Source organism: Astatotilapia calliptera, chromosome 2 (genome assembly GCF_964374335.1).
Source record: "Astatotilapia calliptera chromosome 2, fAstCal68.1, whole genome shotgun sequence".
Taxonomy (NCBI): domain Eukaryota; kingdom Metazoa; phylum Chordata; class Actinopteri; order Cichliformes; family Cichlidae; genus Astatotilapia; species Astatotilapia calliptera.
In genome coordinates, this window is record NC_137423.1 from 32038296 (window position 1) to 32063010 (window position 24715).

General features: G+C 38.3%; 1 protein-coding gene across 1 annotated transcript in view; it reads left to right on the top strand.

Annotated features, from left to right (window-relative positions):
• LOC113006654 (neuronal acetylcholine receptor subunit alpha-7-like) overlaps positions 1–24248 on the top strand; it is a 38389-nt gene extending 14141 nt beyond the window's left edge. The window contains exons 2-9 of the mRNA XM_026142740.2: positions 3154–3293; positions 6731–6775; positions 7448–7557; positions 15736–15983; positions 16751–16945; positions 17529–17615; positions 20059–20168; positions 20270–24248. Of these exons, the coding sequence (XP_025998525.1) occupies positions 3154–3293; positions 6731–6775; positions 7448–7557; positions 15736–15983; positions 16751–16945; positions 17529–17615; positions 20059–20168; positions 20270–20863 (1529 nt within the window). The 3' untranslated portion in view covers positions 20864–24248. The remainder of the gene's footprint in view (positions 1–3153; positions 3294–6730; positions 6776–7447; positions 7558–15735; positions 15984–16750; positions 16946–17528; positions 17616–20058; positions 20169–20269) is intronic.
• The last annotated feature ends 467 nt before the right edge of the window (positions 24249–24715 follow it).

A 24715-nucleotide genomic window follows, 5' to 3' on the forward strand; every position in this document is an offset into this window, starting at 1 on the left:
CAATAGAGCAGATTTGGAAAACATTGAGATAAATAGTGAAGGTGATTAAGAAAAATAGCTCCCACTGCTCCCTTTACTTCCTTCTTTCATTCCCTCTGCTGGATGCGTAATCTTTGTTTTGTTTTGAGGACGCCTCTCGCTGTGTTGGTGGAAATTATTCCTTCATTGCATCTACTCATATAATCTTCATTAGTGAGATGATTAAAAAGAAAAAGAAAAAACAAAACCAAAGGTATGAATCTACCCCTTCCTCCCTAATGTACACTGCACACGGTTGTATGTGAATTAAAGTTTGCAGTGGTTTATTTGACTTGATTATTTAATTCCTTATAAACTTGGTTTTATGATACAAGCTGCAACAGAGACTGAGGTTTCAAATCTTTTTGATTGGTTTAGTTATGTTTGTTTGGCCCTCTGTTCACATTTCACAGTAATAACACATAAAAGTGACACAGGAGGGAGATTGGCCGGATAACAGCTGCAGACGAGGCTGTGTTTGAGTCATTGTGAATGTGTGCATGCAAATTTTATTGAGGGTATATCGACATATTTATAACTTTGTTGTGCTGTGATTTCTTTAAAATGTCTTTTTGACCTTGCAGAAGAAATCAACTTTTAACATACTCGTAGTCCATTCCAACACGTTTTTAAAAAGAAAGAAAAACAAATGGTACAGATGGTGAATAATGGTTCAGCATGCATGTGTGTGGCTATTAATGAGTTTAAATGTTTATGTGGGAAAAATATTTATTTATCAATCCCACTTGAGCAGAAGGTACTGGGCCTCGGGTGGATGGGTGCATAAAGTCTGAGAGTGTGAGGAGTCTTAGGAGCAGTCAGAGGGCATCTGCTGTGCTGAGCAGCTTCTTGCCTTTGACCTAAGGCTCCGTCCTCCTATAATTCTTCTCATTATAGTCCTAATGGGCCAATCAGCAGCATGCTAAGCCAAAGGCATGCTTCTATCATCTTCACAGCTTTGCAGGGCTGTGTCAGTAATCCCTTCTCCTTTTTCCCATTCATACTACATGCCTTCTCTGATGTATTTGTTCTGTTTCACTGGATTACTCCATCCAGCAATTCACTGTTGACTGCCCTCTGATGTTAATATGAGGGAGTCCTTTTACTGTTTGCATTAGAGTATCTATATGCATGGGAAGAGTAGCAATTTGGTATCTAGAAAACAATGTGTGGATTTAATGACCTGTGTGCTGTTGACCATGTTTTGAGAGTGTTGTGATTCCCAAAACATATTGGTCCTATGAAATCCTTTAAACAAACTATCAAAAAATAACAAAGATAAAAAATGTATGGGATTTAGTATTCCATCCACCCATCCATCCACCCATCCATCCATCCATCCATCCATCCATCCATCCATCCATCCATCCATCCTTCCATCCATCCATCCATTTGCTTCTGCTTATCCTTTTCAGGGTTGCAAGGGGTGCTGGAGCCTATCCCAGCTGTCTTAGGGTGAGAGGCAGTGTACACCCTGGACAGGTCGCCGGTCACCATGTAGCACATCATCATATACCAGCTAGCCCAACATCAGTAACCCTTCAAACGTCACTGCTGTTTAGTTTCCTGTCTTCATTTATGCCAGAAGTGATAGCAGAGCTATATGTTTTAATTTTTTCAGAAATTCCTCAGTCAGAACATGGTATATCATGTTTAGGTGGGAAACTAGGCGAGCTAACTTTCTGCTAACTTCTAACTCAGTGAAATTGAATAAATTCTGTTTTTATGGATGCCTGGATTTTAAACTTCATTGTTACACCTGGTAGAGCAGCCACACTGATCATTTTATTAAAGATGAAAGAATTTATCTTTAATAAAATGATAAAATGATAAAACTCAGAAAATCTCAATCTGCTTTCATAAAAATTAGTTTGCTGTACTCAAATAGTCTCTGTAGCCACCAAATTTGAATCCAATAGCCAGTAAATCTGCCACAGCTCTGCGATGCTATCGCGTCAATGTGGATGAAAGACTCCAGCAACTTGTTGAATCTATGCCACAAATAATTAATGCAATTCTGAAAGCAACAGGGGGTCCAACTTCACAGCAAGATGTAACTAATGAAGGAACTAGTGGGTGTATATTATCACTTCGACTGTTAATTCACAACTTCAGCTTATGTTTTTCATTGTAGCTGGAATCCAATATCATTAAGAAATTCATCTACACCAACCCTCAGATGCTCACGTTTGTAGAGAATTAATGCTATATTGAATCAAGTTATTGGACATGCATATGATGTCATTTTAAGTCATTTTTGATACTCTAATTCCAGCTGTTTGATAATAAAGGCAGAAAATCTGATTTTTAATTTTTTTTACATTTTAAGGCCAAATACAGTATCATCCTGCAGCTAGTCAGAACAGTGACTTCAAGGTTAACAAAGTGTCCTGATGTGAAAAGTTAGGTTGTTCTTGTGCTAAACATGTATGGGGCATTTGAATCAATAATGGTGACAAAAGCTGGGCCAACAAACACATCAACCTAATCACCTTAATCCTAGAGATCCCCAAACTCACAGTCCCTCCACCCTCTCTTTGTGTTACAGTCAGCAGATGTATCTGCAGATGTCAGCACTTGTTTATTTGTTCATTATTCATCAAAACTCATGGCTCAACATACACACCTTCTTCTTATACATTTTCAATAAGCTCACATGATAAACTATAGAAATCAAAAGCCTCTAGAATGAGGCAGTAAGGCAGTGGTGCCAGCAAATGAAGGGTAAAAGGTTCTCAAGACCTTTAAAGATACTTTTTGGATTAGGAATTCAGCCCAAATGCACCACAGAATATGTTCCAAGAAATTGGATAGTCCAAGCCAAAAAAACAAAACAAAACGTCTTTCTCCATAACATTGTTATTCTACCACTAGATTTATGGCTTAAAATGCAAAACACACCCTATCAATCACATGCTGACCTTCAGAAACTATTTATAGTGAGTGGAGGGCATGTAAGGAGTGGAGCATTTATGCAAACTAGTGGAGCTTAGGTGTAAAAAACTCATAGACCTCCATACTTGCTTTCATTCTCACAGAGCCTCCATGCGTATATGTTGTAAATGCAGCAGACGGCACTTTGGGTTTAATATGTATTCAACACAAACCCCTTTTCCTGTTGCATTTGTCCTCCAGGGTCCTTGCAGGGCGAGTACCAGAGAAGACTGTACAAGGAGCTGCTGGCTAACTACAATCGATTAGAGAGACCTGTGGTCAATGACTCAGCTCCCATCCTGGTGGAGCTGGGCCTCACACTTCTGCAGATCATAGATGTGGTGAGAAAACTGGATGTGTGTGTGTGGCATGGTATCTAGTTTGGTCATTTTAAAATAAAGAATGTGTGGAAAAATATGAAGTTTTCCAGGTGTAATTGTATGAAAACCTGAAGTGGATTTTAGTTACTTTAACGTTGACATTTTTGTATTTAGCTGAGTGTTACATTCATGGAGACTTTTCCGTGTAAGAGTTGTGGCTTTAAGGTTTGCGCTAATTTTGCAGGTGACATTAAATATTACACAATACAGGCAAGTATATATGCAAATGTGTTCTTGTTGTGTCTGTTTGAAGCTGTAATGTGGGTATCCATGAAGTGATTGATGAATCAAACACTACATTTGGGTTAATGAAACAATTTTAAAAGCTCTGTTTTATTCTATTTATTTTCATTTTAAGGTGGCTCTATTGTGTAGTAGTTTACTTATTTGCTTGGCAAGTGAAAGGTCACTGATTAGAGTGAGGCCCACTGTGGTGACCACTTGTTGCAAGGGAGGAGCCAAAAGTAGATTACATTTTATTTTTAAAATTTTTGCAGCTCCTTCTTGCAGCTCAATTGTAGTTTTTTACCGTGCCTCAAAAGCCCTGTGATTTTCTCTACCACAGTTTCCCATGTTGTCTGGAGTATATTTAAGAGATTTTTTAGAATCTCCTTTCCTGATTGTGATTTTGAGTTTGTGTGAGATTGCTCATACAATTCTTGTTTATTAGCACACTGAATGGCTGTTACCAGCTTGTAATGCATCCCATTTGGCCAAAAGGTGCCCTCCTAAACTTTGTGGTAAGACTGTTTTCCTTGTTAATGGTTGTGTTTAAACTCAACTTGTGGTTTGTCTTACCTTCGACCAAGTTGTTCTGGTGCGTAAATCTAACCAAACCCAAATCTTACTGTATAGTTTAATTTTAAACTAGAACTCTGCCCAATACACAGTGGAGTGACCACTGTTGATGTGTCTATATAAGAGTAATAAAAATGGTAAAAGTAATTCAGTGGTTGATAATATTCGATACAGGGGAGCTTAATACACTTTAAACAGTTGCAGTTTATGAACATTATATTTTATTCCTCTTTTCTCAGGCCTGTGACCCCAAAATCAGGTTTCTACTAACTTTAATGACTTTTTAAATAGTAAATGATCTTCTCAGAGTAGCAGCAGGTTGTCACATGAAGCCTCATTAACCATCAGAAAGAATTAAAAACGTAACAGACCCGACAGAGGCTGTGTGTACATTTATCAGTCAGTCTCATCCACAGAGAGGAGACAGTTTAGGGAAGTGTTAGCATGTTACATGCACTGGTTCTGAGATTTAACTGCCATGTGTCTGCTGTCATTTGTCAGAAATGACAGATGCAACAGTTTGTGTGTGTGAGAGCGTGCACTTTCAAAAGGACGTCTTCCTTTTGAAACTGGAAACAACTGGAAATAAAGCGTTTCCAGTTTTTCTTGTTTAATCTATTTGATAATTAAGGAACCACATGTTCTTCTGATGATCTACAGCTTCTAACAGACTGAGGAAGACATTCAGACAGATTCAGAATTTTACTGTTCTTTACACTAGTTTACTGTAGTAGGGCTGTAGTCTAAAACAAACAAACTTTCAGTCCTTCTAAAATCACCTTTCAGTCTGTTTTTCCACTAATTTTTGTTTCTCTTTATATGTGGTGATGCTTCTTAAGTCACTGAAAAGCTTTTATGTAAAAACTGAGGACTCAGATACTTACAAGTCATTTATTTGTCAGATCAGATTGGCTCTCCTTCATAAAGGGTCTTCAGTTAAGAGTGTACAAAAGATGTGTTTGGAATTCAATTTTTTTAGACTGAATGTCAATTAACTTCTCTGCACCTCAATATGTTTCTTTTCTGACAAAGATTTTTGACTGTTCCAGACAACTTTCAGAAAAAGGCTAATCCTGTTTATTCCTCCTGTCTCTAACAGTCTGATTTCTACTATCCATGTTGTTACTGAGATACTTTGACACGTGTCACCATCTTCTGCTCTTAGTTCAGTGGTATCCTTCGTTAATAGATACTCAGATTTTGTTGAAAGTGTGTCTTTGAGCATGGCCCAGGCCCATTTATTCCATCATGCACCTTCCAAACAAAGTCAGCAAACTGAAGTGCAGTTTTTGTCCGCTGAGCTGCTTCATATGGACATAATGTCTGTCCTGCTGCTTCAAAAGTTATCAGTTTCCTAAAAAGTAATTCCTGAGAGAGGCTGTTCCAGGGCATTTTTGTTGTATAAGTAGAAGCTGCTTAAAGCTCTTGGCAGTCTCTGATGCTTTTTCAATAATGAATCTGACCATCCTCTAGTTTTTTTTTTAACTTGAGTGACGTGGACTTCATCTGTAATCAACAACCAAGGGAGCAGTCTTGACAGCAGGGTTTTGACGATGGTCTTAAGGAACTTTGTGATTTCTCATCTTGGCTTCTGGACAAGTTCATGCCACCGAGACCTGCATTGCTCCTGTTCTCCAACATCTTAGCTGGTGCTTCAAACAGCAACTGGTGTATTGTGTTCACTGAAGCTTTGGTCTGATTTTTATATGACGTGAAAATGCAAATGAACACGTATTGATAGAAACACCAAGATATTACTAGGAAATGTATACAACACTATTACTGTAACATACAGTAGAAACCCCGAAAGCTTGATTTTTGCTGCAATAATAATAATGATAGACCATAAATTATATAAATAAATATTGCCATTCTATACATTATGGCCCTGTTTACTGTGCTGCAAGAATTTTGTCTGACATCAAATAGATATGCAAATTCAGCTTTTCAGGATATTCCGTTTTATTTTGATTGTTTCATTAAATTGTTTATAGACAAAGTTATTTACCTTTTATTTGACAAATTCAAAAAGAGGACAAAAAGCTAAAAAGATGCAGGAATTCTGCTTGGATTTCATTTAATATATATCCCCTTTTCTTTAAAGTAAGGGAGCACAGGGAGCAGGAATAGTGATGCTTGCAGAAATGCTAATTTCCACCCTGCAGCTAGAATATGAGCAACATCATTTCCAGAAATGCTATATGTACACTTTAAAAACATTTCCGAAGTTCATTATTTTATAATGTTCGTCATTCTTTGATTTCAGCATGACATGCAGTATTTTACAAGAGCTAGCATGATATTTTACATTACATCACCCCTGTTTAACAGACAGTGTTATATAAAAAAGCTTGGAAAAGTTTTAAGTAGTCCTTTGCCACCATGAAGCTCTTTAACTGAGCTACACTTTATTGCAAAAAATCACTTCTAGAAGGTTTCACATAGCGTGGTTGGTTCTTTGGAAATGCAAAACAGCTGCAATGACTTGCTGATCACAAAGGCATTTTCCAGTTTATTAAATATGAATTGCTTTGGTTCTTTGCTCTTATATAAAAGAAAATCTCACTCTCTTTTTGTCTTTCTTCTACTTCTGTTTTTAGGACGAGAAGAACCAAGTGCTGATAACGAATGCCTGGCTGCAGCTGGTGAGTTAAAGTCTGAGTGGGGCACATGACCATCAACTTAATGTGCTGTAATACTTGCTTAATTGTTGTCTCTGAAAATAACAGTGCATGCTCTAAAAGTTGGAATAGTCTTACTCATTTCGGCAACTCTATTATCAGCATTATAGGTGTTTTTCAGTTACACCTAACAATTTGGCTTTTTTAACCTGCTCACCTATGAAAGCCTGCCTGGACCCAAGCACCAGATTCTCGGTCTATGGAAAAAACATTGGAGCAACCTGATGTTTAGGTTTCTAATGGTACACAACACATAGGTTGTTAACACAAAAGGCTCAAGCAGCCAGATTCAGTGTCTCTGTGTCATTGTCCTGTTGCCTTTCCCGCATATACTGTTTATATGACACAGTCGACACCCAAGTCCAAAGTCCAGGTGTATTTAAAGAAATAGAGCAGCTTTCAAAAAGCTAAGGGAAGAATTATCACTAGTTTACTGTCCCATGCTTTTTCTATTTTAAGATACAGACTTTTAATGTAGCTTGTCTGCTCCATTTACATTTTTGCTATTCAATTTCTTACATTGTGACAGGTTACAGGTTTAGCAGTGCATGAGGGTAAATTATGCCATTTTATAAAAATGCCACATAATCTATAACTGAATGAATGAGTCTATAAATATGTATGTTTCCGTCTCAGTACTGGACAGACATCTACCTGACCTGGAATCCAGAAAACTATCCCGGTGTCCAAAACCTGCGATTTCCTTCAGACCAGGTCTGGACGCCTGACATCCTTCTTTACAACAGGTCAGTTCTGACTTTGTCCACTCATTGCAGCCTTACTTTAGAAGGTTATGACCTTGATCTTTCTTAAAAAAAAATGTTTTTCTACTTTTCTTGTGGAGCAGTTTAACACTGTCTGTCCTTTGCTACAAATAAACTCACCTCTCAGAGCCATCTTTCCTTGCACTATGTATTTTTGACAGGAGCGAATTAAACGTGTATATAATTCTTTAGATATGCCGCCATTTTTTAAATTAAATTCCACCTTTAATCTCCACAAAACCGTGCAGATTAGTTTGAGCCAAAGTGATAAATATTCAATCAAAATGCAGCACAAACACATTAATACAAAACAGGAGGAGACGGGTTATTTTAAAAACTCTGTGGCAGTCAAGTCACTGACGATGAACGAAAGCTGATAAAAAGCAGCTGATGTCATTAAAACTGATTTTCACTATATTAAAAAAATATTAAAATGTTAAAAAATAATAGTTTTTAATGAATTTAGGAGCCGCACAAGAGCTAAGGTCAAAATCATTGTTTTCATAAACGATGTTCAACAAGCTCATTGCATTTTTGATTCAGGTCAAGCTGATGATGGTGGCTTATCCACTTCATGCTTCTGTGTAAGGCTTTCTCAGTCCAATTAGAGATGTAGGCCAGTTGTTTTCCTCCAAAACAACTAATTGCAATGCTTGAGTGAGAGATGGATGTTCAGTTTGAGACTAAAAGGAAAGGAGAAGATGAAGGGATGGATAAATTTAGTACCTCCAGCACACACATCACATGGAACATTAGGACAAAACAAAGGTCTAGGAGTATTAACCCAAATTTTAAAAGCTTAGCTTTTAGACCTGCCAGGATTACCCAACCTAATCTCTTGACTCTCACCCCTCTCTTTCCCCATGTCTGCCTTTTACCCTCCCCTACCCCTTCACCGCCGGCCCGTCTCACCATCCCTCTTTTCATTTCATTTCATTTGTGTCTCCCTCCACATCTCTTTCATAACTCACTGTCTTACTATAATTCATTCCATTCAATCAACTCTTTCTCTCCATATTTTATCGTTCCCATCTTTCATCGAGTGCTCTTTATAAATCACTCCATCTGCTCTGTCAAAGTGTCAGCATGTTTCCTCGCCCTCCTCTCTCTGCCCGCTTGTCTTGTTTCTGAACTGGCTACACACTCCCCTAAAACTTAGGTGCTACAAATGTTATTTACCAAACACTTTGTTTTGGTGTTTTGTCTCCATATTTTTTTGTTTGACTTTTTTTGTCAAATCTAATCAAATCATAGTGAAACGTATCAGTCTGTGCAAAACAAAGGTTCTGTCCTCTTTGTTTCATGTTAAGGGTTTTCTATAAATTTGCATACTTTGTCAAAGTAAATTCTCCCTGTTGTATTTTACAAAATATATTCATAGTAACATATGTCCATTACAGCACTACTGCTAATATATTATGGCCTGAATATTTCTTTTACAGTTTTTTCAGAGCAATGGCTGAAAAAAACCCCAAAACAGACTCTAATGAGAAATCAAAATATCTGTTGAACTCGCTAAAAATGAACAGCAACATGAAGCTAAATATGAAGATCCAGTCCACAGTTGAGCATGAGGGTTTATGCACCTCATGAGGAAATATCTAAATTTACAGTTTTCAGAAATATTAATAATATAGCTACTATTACAGTTATTATTGGTAGGGTTGCTATAGTTACACTGCATGACACTGAGCTTTTACACAAATGCACAACAAACATCTGTACAAAAATTCCCACGACCTCTTCTCTTAGGGGTGCCACTTGGGCTGATGTATGCAGTCTTGGTAAATATAATAATTACATACTAAATAGTACTTATTCCATAACACTTTAACTCATAACCTAAAGTAACACTGTGAGGGACCAAGCAGCCAAGGCATAGAGGACACGGGAAAAATGTCTTCAAAATGGGTTCTCTTTATTTTAACCCTCAAAAAAAGTTCAAAAAGACAAAATTCAAAAATATAATTAGTGGGCTCATAAAAGAGGTCAACTAAATATAACTCTACAAAAAGTAATTTCCAGAAACTTATATAAACAAAGTGGACACAACTTAACTCACAAACTGACCTATAATCACAAAGTTTGACCAAACCATTTACACACAACAGGGGGGAAACAAAAACAAACACCAACACTAACTAAGCACAGAATAACTTTAAGTAAAGCTAAAACACCCCTGTTTCTGATAGCACGTGCTTGGTCCTGCTGAGCAGGCATTTTGTTCTCAGCCATACCTTTTGCCCAGACAGCAGACAGCCAACGCTCCAAACCAGGTAACTCAAAGAAAGAGAAACATAATTAATATAACAGAAAATATTTTTAGAAAAACCATACAATGCTATTATGCGTGTGCCTCATAATATCAGTGTTAGGTTTAAGTAAAATGATTAAAGAATCATATTAGTGAATAAGCAACTGCAAACCAAACTAATAAAGTGAATGAATGGACTAGTTTTACCTATGTGTGGCTGATGCCATCACAAACATATTCAACATATATATACATAACATATATACATGTAAGGCAGCACGGTGGCACGGTGGTTAGCACTGTTGCCGCACAGCAAGAAGGTCCTGAGTTCAATTCCACCATCAGGCCGGGGTCTTTCTGTGTGGAGTTTGCATGTTCTCCCCGTGTTTGCGTGGGTTCTCTCCGGGTACTCCGGCTTCCTCCCACCGTCCAAAGACATGCAGCTTGTGGGGTTAGGTTAATTGAATAATCCAAATTGCCACTAGGTGTGAATGTGAGTGCGAATGGTTGTCTGTCCCTGTGTGTTGGCCCTGCGACAGACTGGCGACCTGTCCAGGGTGTGCCCCGCCTCTCGCCCTATGACAGCTGGGATAGGCTCCAGTGCCCCCCGCGACCCTGAAAAGGATAAGTGGAAGCGAATGGATGGATATATACATGTATACAATGAATCTGCAAATATATATATAACAAAAAAACTGCTATGAGGCATATTAAATAACAGTTTGTCATTTTTACCCAGAGATCTCGTCATCCGGTTTGGGCTAATTTATCTGTGATTTATAACTTTATATAACTCTAAGAACAAAATGTATTGCACTTAATCACTCTCATTTTTATGTCAACACTGTGAAAGATGCACTTTGTGTTTTCTTTAAATGAATAATTCCATGTTACCACTGTTGGATGCTTGGTGTAGGTGTCCTCCCTACAAGTTGTAAGCTGAAGAATGAAAATAGGAAGTACTTACTAGACAAAAGCTTACCATAAATTTTTTTATTCATTTCAATTGTATTAATATTACCATAATGATGTTTAGAGGTGCTGAGATCCGATTCTGTCTAAATATGGAATGGACTGAATGGAAAGACAAAAAATGAGATAAGCCAGCTCATTTCTTTCCCAGTGTGAAATCTCATATTTCTCCGATATTGCTTTTGTTATTGTCAGCCTGTTTTGTTCACACTGCTTCACAATTATATTTTACGCATGGGTAATCTATACAGTGAGCCATGGATTTATCATCCAGAAGATATCTGTGCATTCCTGCCTGGGGAAAATAGTTTTTTATCCTCCATCTTTGCAATAGTTTCAGTCTTTAATTAGCACATTTCATCTTCCAGTTCAATAATTACAGTGGGTCTAATGACTTGCTTTTCGTCAACTGGCCTCATGAAAACACAAACCAAACTTTAATTAACAGATGAGACCGTTAAGATATTTCTCTTCTACTGAGACTTCTACTTTACTTCTACTATGGCTTCTCTGAAAAAAACCCAAAACTTTTCTGTTAATTCACAAAATACTAAGTTTTAAAAAGACACTTTATTTTCTGTTTCATGCTTTGTCTTTTACTTGTTTCGTTTTAGTACGCCAGGTTTTGGATGAAGCCTTTATAAATGCTGAAACACTGAGAATGATTCAGACCTTTGATGGTGCAGATAAAATAATAGTCGTTATAGTTATACCATTGTGACATTTTTCAAAGCCACCCAGTGGCAGGGCTGTTCTGGTTGCTGAGCATATGTTTGACATCTCTGATATAAAGTAAATAGAACTATAACGGGCCGAATATTTGAGCTGTTAACTTTTCTCTCATTAGAGGAAACAGAAAGCTGCAACGATGAACATAACAGACGTCAAATTCAGGTAGGACAAAGACTGAATTGCAGTTATGGCAGAAAACGTAAACATACAGCACACAACATTGTGACAGGCCATATGAATTAATAGAGAAGTAATCAAATAAATGGATGTGAACTTTTTTTTCCTGGATGGATAGCTGAGTTGAATGAATAGACAGATGGCTGGATTTAATGATGTTTCTCTGATCCATTAAAATTAATGAAGTTTTGAATGAAAGAAAAGAGTCAATGTCTTTACTGCCCAGGAGCATGTTTCACGATGGTTTATAATAAGGTTTATAAGAAACCTAAAAAAACCCAATTCTGTCATCTATTATTTTTTCACAAATCGCTGAAGTGGTGACAGGATAAGTAACAATAAGGTGCGGCGTTATTAGTATATGTATTCATGCCTATGAGGCTGTGCAAGTTCCTAAAATGCTTATGATGACAACATGTTTAAACTTACATTACAGACAACATATTATATGCAAAACCAAAGAAATTATCAGATACCACTGTGTAACATTACAAGTCTTCTTCCGTCCTGTTTGCTTCTGTATTTTATGATTTGAAGCTGAATTAAGTTTATAAGTAATCCATTTAATGTCACTTTGCACTCTGCTTCTATTCTGTCCATTTGCTAACCACGAAGCCTCGAGGCTGTCAAACAGAAAGCCTCAAGTCATGATGCCCTGAGGCTGCTTAATAGAGGGCTGTATCTCTGGAATATGACATAATGGACATGGACAGATTGGTCTGTACTTCATGCAGTCATTCTGAGTCTGAGGCACTGACCTTGTGTAATTCTCAACTATGCTTGACTAAAAGCTTCAGAAAAGCTTTGGGGAAGGTGTTAGCTGTTTCCTCTGGAGAAATACACATTCTGTATCTCTATTTTATTCTTATCTTTCTCAGATTTCTTTTTTAAAAAAAGCTTCAGACTAATCATTTAAGATACATAAGATTATATTTGACATAATTTTATATAAACATGTTTACCGTTTGTACATTTCTTGTGCTGCATTTAGAATTTGTTCACTCTGTATGGCCTTTTTTCTGCCTCACATCCAAAAGACTTCCTTCTTTTTATTATTGAGAGTCAGGTGTTGAGTTAGTGAGAATAAAGCCGGGTGAGTCATGTCCCATGGTGCAGAGACCTGTCACTGCCACCATTGTCACTGTCGGTCAGTCTCCGTTTCCCCCTTGCTGCACTCTGACATATCCACAGCGCCCTTTTGCCAGCCTGTATGTGTGTATGTGAGCGTGACAGCTTCTCCTTCTCCCAGGGATATCACGTGTCCAACTGTATGCTGTTTTAATAATTCTAATCTTTACATGGCAAAATGTTGGTTACTCCATTATTAAGGGTTTCAGAAACTTCAAATATGCTCACAAATGTTTAACTGTAAGGTCTGGTAGATCTTTGATGTTACTTGTGCATCGTGGAAGAGCCATGTAATGATGCTTTAAATTAATAATTCCATGTGACCACTGATGAAAGCACTGTGGAGGTATAAGATAAAGAAATGCAACAAAAACTATAATCAAGCTGAAGGGGTAGGCAAGTGTCTTAAGTAAAAATTGAAAAATTGCGATTAGACAAGTGTGTACCTTCTGGCATCTACTCACACACACACACTTCAGGACATCGTCTACTGTGATGTGTGTAAGCGCTGATCGCAAGAAAGCTTGCACATCCAGATAAAGTAAGGCCAAAGCTTGAATAATTCATTGCGTGTCTCCACCTTGGCCAACCCCACACATCCCTTCCTGAGTACCTGCAGGATCCACAGCTAATAGCGACGCACACAGCAGAGACATAAAATATAACACTTGACCCTCCAGAGAAAAGGTCAATCACTCAATCTGAGAAGAAGCAGGTACAAAGAAAAAGGAGCCATCTACAAACTTTGGTTAAAATACAGGCCACGTTTTTTTGTCAAGTCTCAATACTGCTGTGGGGTATTTCAGACACGCTGATGTTATCACTCTCATTGGGGATTGAAGTGTGTGTGTGTGTGTGTGCCTATTGCTTTATTTTTTGTTTGCATTTTACTGCATTGTGTGTGCCTGTATACTGTGCATTTATGTACAGATCTATATGTGGCTTTTTAAGCTGTTTGGAGTGTGAACTAAAACAATATAGCTCACAACAATTAATACACAATGTGTCTAATAGTTTGCACATGTGTATTTTCATGTAATAAATACACTTATTAATCAAAATGTGTTATTATTTAAAAACTACAGTACAATAAAGCATTTGCTCCTTTGCCAGTCATATTGTCCACAGCATCAGTGGTCTGTTCCTTTTTTCTGCAGTGTTTTTTGCAGGGCTATTGCTGTATACTTTTTACCAGCACTGTCTGCTCCTTCAGGTTCAGTCCTCTGATCAAAACTTCTGTTTTGTATTCACACTCTTGCAGACCTTTCTTTCAGGAAGCTGAAATTTGAAGCAATATGAGAAACTCTCACTCTCTCACTCTTTTTGTTGCAGACTTTTGTGTGTTTTTGTATTGTCTTGTTAATTTTGTTGTTTTGGTAGCTCATAAAAGAAGATTTCTTCCCCTTTATTTGATAGAGCAGCAAGAGTGAACAGGGAAAGACATGGAGCAAACTCAAACACTGTCTGCTGCATGGTCACCTGCTCAACCTTAATTGATATATTTTACTGAATTTTTTGTATTCACTGGTCTAAGCTGACTCATTTTTTCACTTCTATCCAAATGCCGTATTGAAGAAGGATCTAAATTGCTTTCTTCCAGCCAGCTGCTACACTCAGAATTTAGTTTGCTTTATGACTTTTGCCATATACTGTTAATTCTCTAAAAGTTCAGGTTTTGCCTCTGGCACTTTATTAAGGACTTCCCATTCTAACCAACACCAGAGGAGCTTTTCTTTAATATTTAATTAGAGTTCAAGTGGAGTACCAGAGCTGTAGTACAATCAAGGTTATGCACATGCATTTTCTTTACTGTAAGCATCTATCTCTAAGTGCTAGCACTCTTCGACTTGCAGATGTAACGTCAAATTATTTATTTGTTTTTGGTACATTACAGCGAATATTGTCAGTGAAACAGATCCAATAATTTTTATGTGTTTCATATTTTGCTCAAACTGGCGTTTAATCATTGCAACAGTCAGTGAGTTACAAAAAACACAAAAAGGATCACCTACTCTGTTTTGGTTTTGCAATTACATATTTAGCGTTTAACAGTTTTCATCAAGGTGTATAGTTGCAGGCAGGTTGAGGGCTCAGTAGATATATCACTCAACAACTCCCTGCTGCCACTGCAGTCACTGCAGACTATACATGAAATACGTCATCTCCCCATTTTGAAGCTTCAGTGTTAGCATCTTGGCTGCTATCATGCTATAATGGGGCATGATAATTGCATTAAAATGCTCCGACCAAACGTAGGTGGTAGCTCTTGGCTACATCACCCCCTATCTGTGCATGCACCTGTCCCTTAAAGCAGCCTTGCCTCAACTTAAAGCGTTGATAAATTGTAACGGGTTAGTTTTACATAAGCTATGTACCCTTGTAAAATTATTAGCTATAAAGATCAGTTGCTAAGCATGATCGTTTCTGTGCTAAAGATTGTTATTTTATTATCTAGTCCATACAGATTGACTCATGACCTAGTCTCAAAAAGTCACTAAAAGAAATGCAGTTTTTGGCACTTGGCTTCAGTTTTCAGACTGAAAATGCTGGCACAAAATGCAAACAATATTAACTGTATCAGGTGTCAGCCCCATGGTAGACTGGTGCCCTCTCTCAGGTGTAAACCCTTCTTTTGAACAGAGACAGGCATTGTGCAATTTGCTATTTCTGAGAGCACAGCAAAGCTTCAGGGCGACTGTGAAGAGTAGGAACTGCTACAAGAATAAAAACACACAAATAAAGGCACATTGGCACCACGTTTGCTGCAAATAAACAGATGTGACAGAAATACCTTCTTGTTACTTTTTCCATCAGCGCTTGCATTCCCCAACAAGATAATTTTATCATGTGGCAATGAATGAATGCTTTAAAAGTACTGTCCTCTGCTTTCTTCCCAGTGCGGATGAAAGGTTTGATGCCACGTTTCACACCAACGTGCTGGTGAATGCGTCGGGTAACTGCCAGTATATTCCCCCTGGCATCTTGAAGAGCACCTGTTACATCGACGTGCGTTGGTTTCCCTTCGATGTGCAGAAGTGCGATTTGAAGTTTGGCTCATGGACACACAACGGCTGGCTTCTGGACCTCCAGATGCTCGATGTGGACACATCCACTTATATACCAAATGGAGAGTGGGATCTTGTGGGTAAGAGGGCTTCTTTAATCAGAACATTGCAGAACTTTGCAATAAGAAAGGCTGCTTAATTCAATCTGTCACCAGAGAGTGAGGTGTTACATCAGGTTTTCTTAAATCAATATTTCGAATCTCTTTTATGTAAATAAAAAGCTAAAATACTCAGACATAAGCAGATGTTATACATTATATACATGCACACTGCCTGTTAATAGACTGACATGAGGCCAAAAAAATGAGCTATAATGAATAGACTGGAAATAGAAGAAGTTTTGGAAGACCTCTCGAGGTTTTCAAGCTGGGACAGAGTAGAAGGAAATCCCAGTTCCAGGGCTCTGGGGTTTAGGTTAGTTTGAAATGGGTGTGAGACAGAACCAGATGGCATGCAAGAGAAACAGTTTGACACTTTGACATGAGTGTAGCCAAGCCATATGTGAGTGGAGCTAATCACTTCCCTAGAGCTGAACCTTAAGGTGAGAAAATTCTAAAATTCAGGAAAACCATGGCCTACCTACTTTCTACTTTTTTATTTTGCCAAACATTTAAATACAGAGTGAAAATAATGAGGTTGAAATACAATTTTATTTGAGAAGGGACTGTATAAAATATTAACATAAATGCTGGCATTCAATGCATTGTACCAGAGTTAGCTTAAGCTAATTTGCAATCCCATTGGCAGGTCGCATGGTCACATGGTGTTTGGGTTTACATGGTAACAAACATTTAAATGAAGTTTGCTCTTTAGTCCACAGAAACAGATCTGCATTTGTGTCCTTCAGGTGTGCCGGCCAAGCGTAATGAGTTGTACTATGAGTGCTGTAAGGAGCCCTACCCTGATGTGACGTTTACAGTCACCATGCGCCGCAGGACTTTGTATTATGGACTAAATCTGCTCATCCCCTGTGTGCTGATCTCTGGCTTGGCCCTGCTGGTCTTCCTTTTACCTGCAGACTCAGGAGAAAAGATTTCTCTGGGTGAGAGGGGCATGCTGAACACACGTTAGCTTACTGCAGATATGTATTGGTGCATATGTGAATAAGTAACAAAAAAGAAGAATTGATATAGAATATTGGTCGAGTAAAATAAAACAAACAACAAAGGGGGTGTATTGTTTAGACATTCTTTAACTTTTTAAATAAAGGAGAGTGTTCAAACTAATAAGAATGCAAACACCCTGCACAGTACATCAAAACTTCAAGGTGCCCTCACATGCATTACAAGCATATTTGTCCACAATGAATGTTGTAATGAATTCATGCATTTAAAGACACTTAAAAAAAAATCACTGAATGCATTCTGTCCGTGCAGAGCATTGATGAATAGCTACCTGTCTGTGAGCAATCAGCAGCTACAAAGTAGGGGAGTTTTGAAGCTGTAACCTACCTTGAACATGTCAGAGAGGGCACCATCTGACAAATGGTTGTAGTCACGAGAACATAACTGATTACATACATAAGTAATTACAAGAATAATTTCATACATCAGTGACCCTGATTGCATCATTATGTATATGCTCATGTTCTCTCTCACTGTGTCTCTCTTGGTTTCTGTCTCAAGGCATCACTGTGCTGCTTTCGCTAACTGTCTTCATGCTTCTGGTAGCTGAGATCATGCCTGCAACGTCAGACTCTGTCCCCCTCATTGGTGGGTTATATTTCTGTGTCTGTGTGAGTACATGTAACATGTTTAAGCGTGCGTGAATGTTGAATCAGGGGGAGCAAATGAGATTGGTATGCCTTAGAAGATAAAGCATACCAATGATTTTGTTTAGCTTTACCTGATACTTATGTCACGGCGGGGTGCGCCGGTGTGTTTTTGAAACAGGACCCAAAAGCAGATGTGGATGAGGTGTTGCAGGTTTAAACAGAAAGCGATCCTTTATTTGGATGATTGCAGGAGTAAACCAGGAAACCAAAGTAAACTGACAAGACACTGACAAGAAACAAAATACTAAACGGTACTGAGACCAAAACCTAAACTATGACTGTGGTGGAAAATAACAAGCAAAGACCATGACTAATAATACATAACAGACAAAAAATCGTAACTAAGACTGAGGTCAAATAAACAGAACCAGGCTAGAACTGGGGCAGAATAAACAGACGACCCGACAATGGCATGAAGAAAACAAAAGGCTTAAATACAGACATGAGGTGAATCAGGGGAAGTGGAAACATATGGGGAAACAGCTGACAGCCATAAACCTAATGACAGGACCAGGAGAGAAAAGCTAAATACAATTAACAGAGAACACATGACATTGTCAGAATAAAACAGGAAATACTAAAACTAAACATGACAACACAACTCAACGGACCCAACACGTGATGAATAAATACCAAACCCCAAAACATAGAAAACCCAGGAACAATAACCAATAACTGCCTAAACTAAAGGCAAAATAGGAAATAACACAAAAACTAATAACATATCAAAAAATACAAAGAAAACTCAGAGTGCTGGGTCGGAGACCCAGCCTGTGACAACTTACTGATTATACCTCTTTGTCAAAACTTTATTATGGCTTCTGAAAAATGAGTGACAGCAGCAATAACAGGAAAACTTATATTCACCTGCCACTTTATTAGTTACAACTTGTTGGTACTACTTCCGATTCATCTCAAAGGCGCTCTATTGGATTGAGATCTGGTGGCTGTGGAGTACATTGTCATGTTAAAGAAACCAGTTTCAGATTATTTCAGCTTTGTGTGCTGGAAGCAGGCAGAAGATGAGAACATTTTGTTCATAAAAGGAATGGACTCTATGTTCACTTGGTACTAAAGAGCCCACAGTGTGCCACCACCATCACCACCACCTAGAACAGGGTGGATCCATATATATGTACCTCTTCAATCTGGAATCGTCATGGAAGGACAGGCCCCTGCACGGTATGTACCACCGGCAGATAGAGGAGGTGGCTGATATCCAGAAATCCTACCAGTGGCTGGACAAAGCTGGACTGAAAGACAGAGGCACTAATCATGGCAGCACAAGAACAAGCTCTGAGCACAAGATCCATAGAGGCTGGGGTCTATCACACCAGGCAAGACCCCAGGTGCAGGCTGTGTAAAGATGCCCCAGAGACAATCCAGCACATAACAGCAGGGTGCAAGATGCTAGCAGGCAAGGCATACATGGAACGCCATAACCAAGTGGCCGGCATAGTGTACAGGAACATCTGTGCCGAGTATAACCTGGAAGTCCCAAGGTCAAAATGGGAGATGCCCCCATATATATATATATAGCTGTCAGGGCATGAGTCTTTTATTACTCGCCAGCCGTTAATCACAACATAGGTGTGCTAATTTCTTGTTTGGCTTAGTTCATTTTAATTGTGTTTTGATTAATTCGCAATTTAGTTTGTTCTGTCTCAAAAAACAATGTGGTTTGGGTCCACTTACCGTATTTCTGGAATTATTGTACATCTTGTGTTTTTCTATTGATTCTACCTCCGTATAGATATACACTTTCTAATAGCAGCCTAATTTCGTGCTCCACTTCTACTATAACCTTCTTTTCTGTCCTTTTCTTTTTTTTTCTTTTCTTTTCTTTTCCTTTCTTTTCTTTTCTTTTCTTTTCTTTTCTTTTCTTTTCTTTTCTTTAAGGCCCTAACCTCTTCTCTTTTATCTTTAAAAAAAAAAATCCTAACAAATAATAATGAAACTCCACCTACACACTTATCCTACCCCCTCCTCTACTGCTTCCTGATAAGAGTCTCTCTCTCTCGCCTCTGTTTTTGGGTTTATTTACCTTTGTTCTCTGTTTTGTTGCACTGTTTTGCACTGCTTTTATTCACCCAGCTTCAGTTCAAATGTGCATCTCTTCCCTTTAGCAAAATAGTGTGTTGTAGATTGAGGAGAATTGCTTTCCTTTCATGATAGAGTGTGAAATCAGCCTAGTTTATTCAGTCTTGTCTGTTTCTAAATGCTAGTAATTATGAGCATCTAAAAATAAAATGAGGAGTAAGTGGGAAAAAAACATGCCACAAGTAATAAAATGATTGATCTCATACATAACTCTGGGGAAAAAACAATTAAGCCTTGTTGATTTTCTTTTGTGTGTGTGTGTGTTTGTGTGTACTAAACAGCTCAGTACTTTGCCAGCACCATGATGATTGTGGGAATGTCTGTGGTGGTTACAGTTATAGTCTTACAATTTCACCACCATGACCCTCACGGCGGGAAGATGCCTAAGTGGGTGAGTGACTGAAGCTTATATTAAAAGATAATCATCATGTTTGTGTTTGAATGAATATGTTAACAGTGCCTATGTGTTGATTTTCCCCTTTCTTCTTTCAGATCCGTGTGGTTCTGTTAAATTGGTGTGCCTGGTTTCTCCGTATGAAACAACCTGGCGATGAGCGCAAGCGGCCGGGTTACAAATATCGTCACACCTCCCACCACCACTCCAGCACCAGCTCCATAGAGATGGGAACAGTACCAAGCCTTACTGTGCCGATGTCACAGACGTCCTGCCCACCCTCAGGCACCTCCAATGGTTCCATGAGTCTCTACTTTGGCAGTTACCATCCTATAGAAAGCCCACACTGTCCACCTTCTAGTGACTCTGGGGTAACGCTTGGGGGACGTGCCCACAGCTCCCCCAGTGATGAGGCAGAGCCACATGTCAGCAGTGGTGTTGTAGGCCTGGGGATGGGAGTGGGCCTCCCCCCACCAGAGATCCAGCGTATTTTGGAGGAGGTGTCGTACATAGCTCAGAGGTTCCGGGACCAGGATGAGGCTGAGGCGATCTGCAGTGAGTGGAAGTTTGCAGCCGCAGTAGTGGACCGGCTGTGTCTAGTGGCGTTTTCTCTCTTCTCAATCATTTGTACCTTCACAATCCTGTTGTCTGCACCCAACTTCATAGAGGCTGTTTCTAAAGACTTCACATAACTGGTTACAACAGGAGAGAAGGAATGAAGAAGGTGTAACAGGGAGAGAGAGAGTGTAAGAGTGAGGACAGTGGAGAGGGCATAAATGTACGTGGTCCCAAACCAACCAAATCTACTGAATAGGAGGCGAGCTTCAAAATGTGGTGCAAATAAATGCAAAAGCACCTGCATCATGCTACATCATAAAGGTCAGGAAAAATTCTTTTTATTCTTTCTGTCTTGATATAAGAAATAGATTGATAGATTTTCTTTAAAAGGAAAAAAATATAACCAAATAAACAAACAAAAATACTCAGAACACAGAAAAGCAGTGAGAAAGCAGAGGACAGCATTGCATACGTTTTTTTTTACATTAAGTAAGTGGAAGACAACTGTCTTTACCCTGAAACTAGTGTAAACATCATTTCTGTCCATTAAAATCACCTCTCCAATGATACAAACTCCACCACAGTCCTCTTTGTTAAATATTATTCTCCTGTCCACTTGCACCACCTCAGTCTGAGTTCATACACCCGTTGTTTACCTTTTAAGCTAATAAGGAAGTCACACATTACTTCTGATAATGTAAATCCTTGTAAAAATGTTTAGTGTAGTTACTGAAATGAGATGTTTCACTGTGAATCTTAATGTTTTCTTGTCCGCGTAGATCAACAGAGCACTGAACAAAACTTTATTGCTTTATTGTTCTTTATTCATCAGTTTAGGAACTTCTCACTTTGTCTTGCCTCTTCATTTCGAACTATAGAATCTGTAACATAATAAGAGCTGTTTGGGACAGTGAAAAATAATGTTTATGAAATATCCAGTGTATTGTATTGACATCACTGTGTTGACTGGTATTTATGGTTGTTGACCAGTAAAAATAAGATGAACTGGTGTCTTTTCTTTTTCGAGTACTGTAAAATATCACATGTTGACCTGTACAGTAAATCATATAACCAAGTGCTCTGATGTGACATGCGCTTAATATTCATTTAACTGTTGAAAACAGGTCACGTAGTTGCACCAGTTTAAAAAACAAGCAATCACTTGAAAGCTGTTAAAGAGTTTGCACTTGTTGGAAATCATACGTGGTTTCTAAGGATGAAGAACAAAGTGACTTTTGAATCCTTGACACTGCTGACACTTGCTAGAGGCTCAATCGCAAACAGAAAATGTCATAACCTCATTTGCCACCATATCACCAAAGAATATAGTGTTGATTCAGGCTAGGATCCCAGTATGAGTTTTCCTGAAGGAGCTGAGGAACTGAAAGTGACTGAAAGCTGTAAATGTTTACTTCCACCTCCACCTCCCACCCATGGAACAGTTGCCACCATTCTCTGGTAGTTACAGTCTTTATCTCTTTCATTCTGCCTAAATGTGAGTGTTTTGCTCTCTGTGTTAATAAAAGACTATTTATTCTCCGTATAACAGGCTCTGCATAAATCTGTGGGGATATAATGTGGAAGGAGGCAAACGTGTGGCTTTGTTGCTATGTGAGACAGTCACTATAGAGTCTACACATAAAACACAATCACATCTAATCCTTATTGGTCTATTGTTGTGAATATTGCATTTATTGAATACTTTTAATCACAGAATGATCCCAAACAACAAATAATAGTTGAGAATTGCTGTAAAACACATCAAACAGTCCAAGGATCTTACTGGAGTAGACAAATACAGTGTAACATTTTATTCAAGATCTGTATATTCTTCGCTCTTTTCAGTAAAGCTTTGGTTTTCTTAGATAGTGGCATAAAATTGTCTTTGGTCCCAGATAAGGAAGGGGAATGAAAAATTGAATGCGGGAGGAAATTAAATATAAATCTGAGCTAAAACCATGACCAAGAATTTGGGGCATGTTTTCCTTCTGTGATTTAGGAAACATGCTCTGATTTCTTTCTTCCTCTTTTCCTTTTTTTCTTTTGTGAGACCAACAAAGACATTCTCTAAAGTCCCAACTGTTTGATGTTTTTTGTGGATAAACTCCAACTGATAGGACTGAGCCAAGACTTCAAGAAGAATGACTCGTGCATTTAAGTCTTGAAGCGATTTTACTGTTGTATGTACGCAGACAGGAGTAGTGTTAAAACCAGTTTACAAGAGCACATTTCCTTCTACAACCACAATTTTCCTGAACTCAAGCACAAACTCATTTTGTTAACAGTAAAACTACAAGTATTATCATTTGAAATGATTCGATTCACATGGCAACATTAATTAAAAATAAAACCTTTGTTCAGGTAAATCTTTTGAAGCTTAGAAATTAGGGTGGGCTTTATTTTGCAGGGGTGGACGTGACAAAATAAACCTTTTGGTTGAAGGGTTAGACTGAAAAAAAGTATCATACTGTACAGTTATGTGCCTCTGACTATGAAGAAAATCTATACTGATGTAGTTGGTACGTATAGATGATGCCACAGACTGACATGTATACTTTCTATTTATTTTTTTTATAAAAATTAAGAACTCTATAGATTCCTCCTTCTGTTGTATTATATAACTGTGATCAATCTCACCCTCATGCTTGTCTTTTATTATTAATAAATTCAGGGTTATAGATTTGATCAAAATCACACCAAACAGTCAAAGTAACAAAAGTTAATCTCAACTTACAGTTGGGGGAAATAATAGTAGGAAACCCTGCAGAATTTGTTAGTTTGCTGTTATCTTTCTCTCCTTTAAAATTATACACAGTTCATTTCTTTGTAAGTAGACAAACTTACAAATTCAGCAGGGGATATAATAACTATTTGCCCCACTGTAGGTCAGAAGGTGGCTCAGTAGTAATCTATGGCCCCCATTTACCTGTATGCACTCTCGATAATACCTGGACATGTTCCTGTTGAGATGGTGGATGGTGTCCTGGGGATCTCCTCCTAGATCCAGATCTGAATTAGCTCCTGGACATTCCTTGGCACTATTTTGTGACTGAAATGAACCAATACACAACACTCCAGAGGTTCTCAGATGAAGGCAACGATTGGCATGAGGGCCAGTGCCTTTGTTATCCAATAACTGCCGACACAATCTGGCACATGAGGCCTCACATGGGCTCAGAGAACCAACTTAAGTTCTGCCTGTGCAGTCTGAATAGGCTGCAGATATGGTTTCATGCTACCCACAGTGACAAGGACACTGACAAAAAGCAAAACTAGAGGAAAATCAGTCAGGAGAAATAACAGACTAGAGCACTAGTCTGTGGTTACCACTTGCAAAACCATTCCTTTTTGGGGAGATCAGTTGTTTTTTGTCTTGACACTGCGGCTGTTGTGACTTTAATTTACATGAAAGCGTGAAATAGATTCACACTGGTTTATGCTTCCTGACTGGACAGCGGGATGTCTCTGAAATGTAACTGTTTTGGGGTTGTGCAGTGATGATTAAACATTTCCTCAATTTTTGCAGTGTATTTCATTGTGTGCTTTTCACTGAGACAATAAGAAATGGTTTCTAATAATATATTTTGGCTTGTAACTAATGTCACCAAGCTAAAGCTCATAGGTATGGTAAAATTATAATATAACCACATTTCTCACCAGGCACATAAAGTTATTTTTCATAAGACTGTTTTGAGCGGGGTTACCCGTCGAGTGAATTCTCTGGAAATTAAATACTGTATGATTAAAACTGTGAAAACCAAGACATAAAAAAATTATTTTGGACTAAATATATTTTAATAACAACAATAACAAAATGCTAAGTAAAAATATGAGGGGGTACTGCAAGAATTACTGCAGATGCCTTCTCTCATGGAAAAACTTCCTTCTTTCTGACCATAAGAAGGTCTATTATTCACGTCCATTATTCAATGTTTATTCTCGTGCATACATTATTTTGTGTGTGTGTGTGTGTGTGTGTGTGTGTG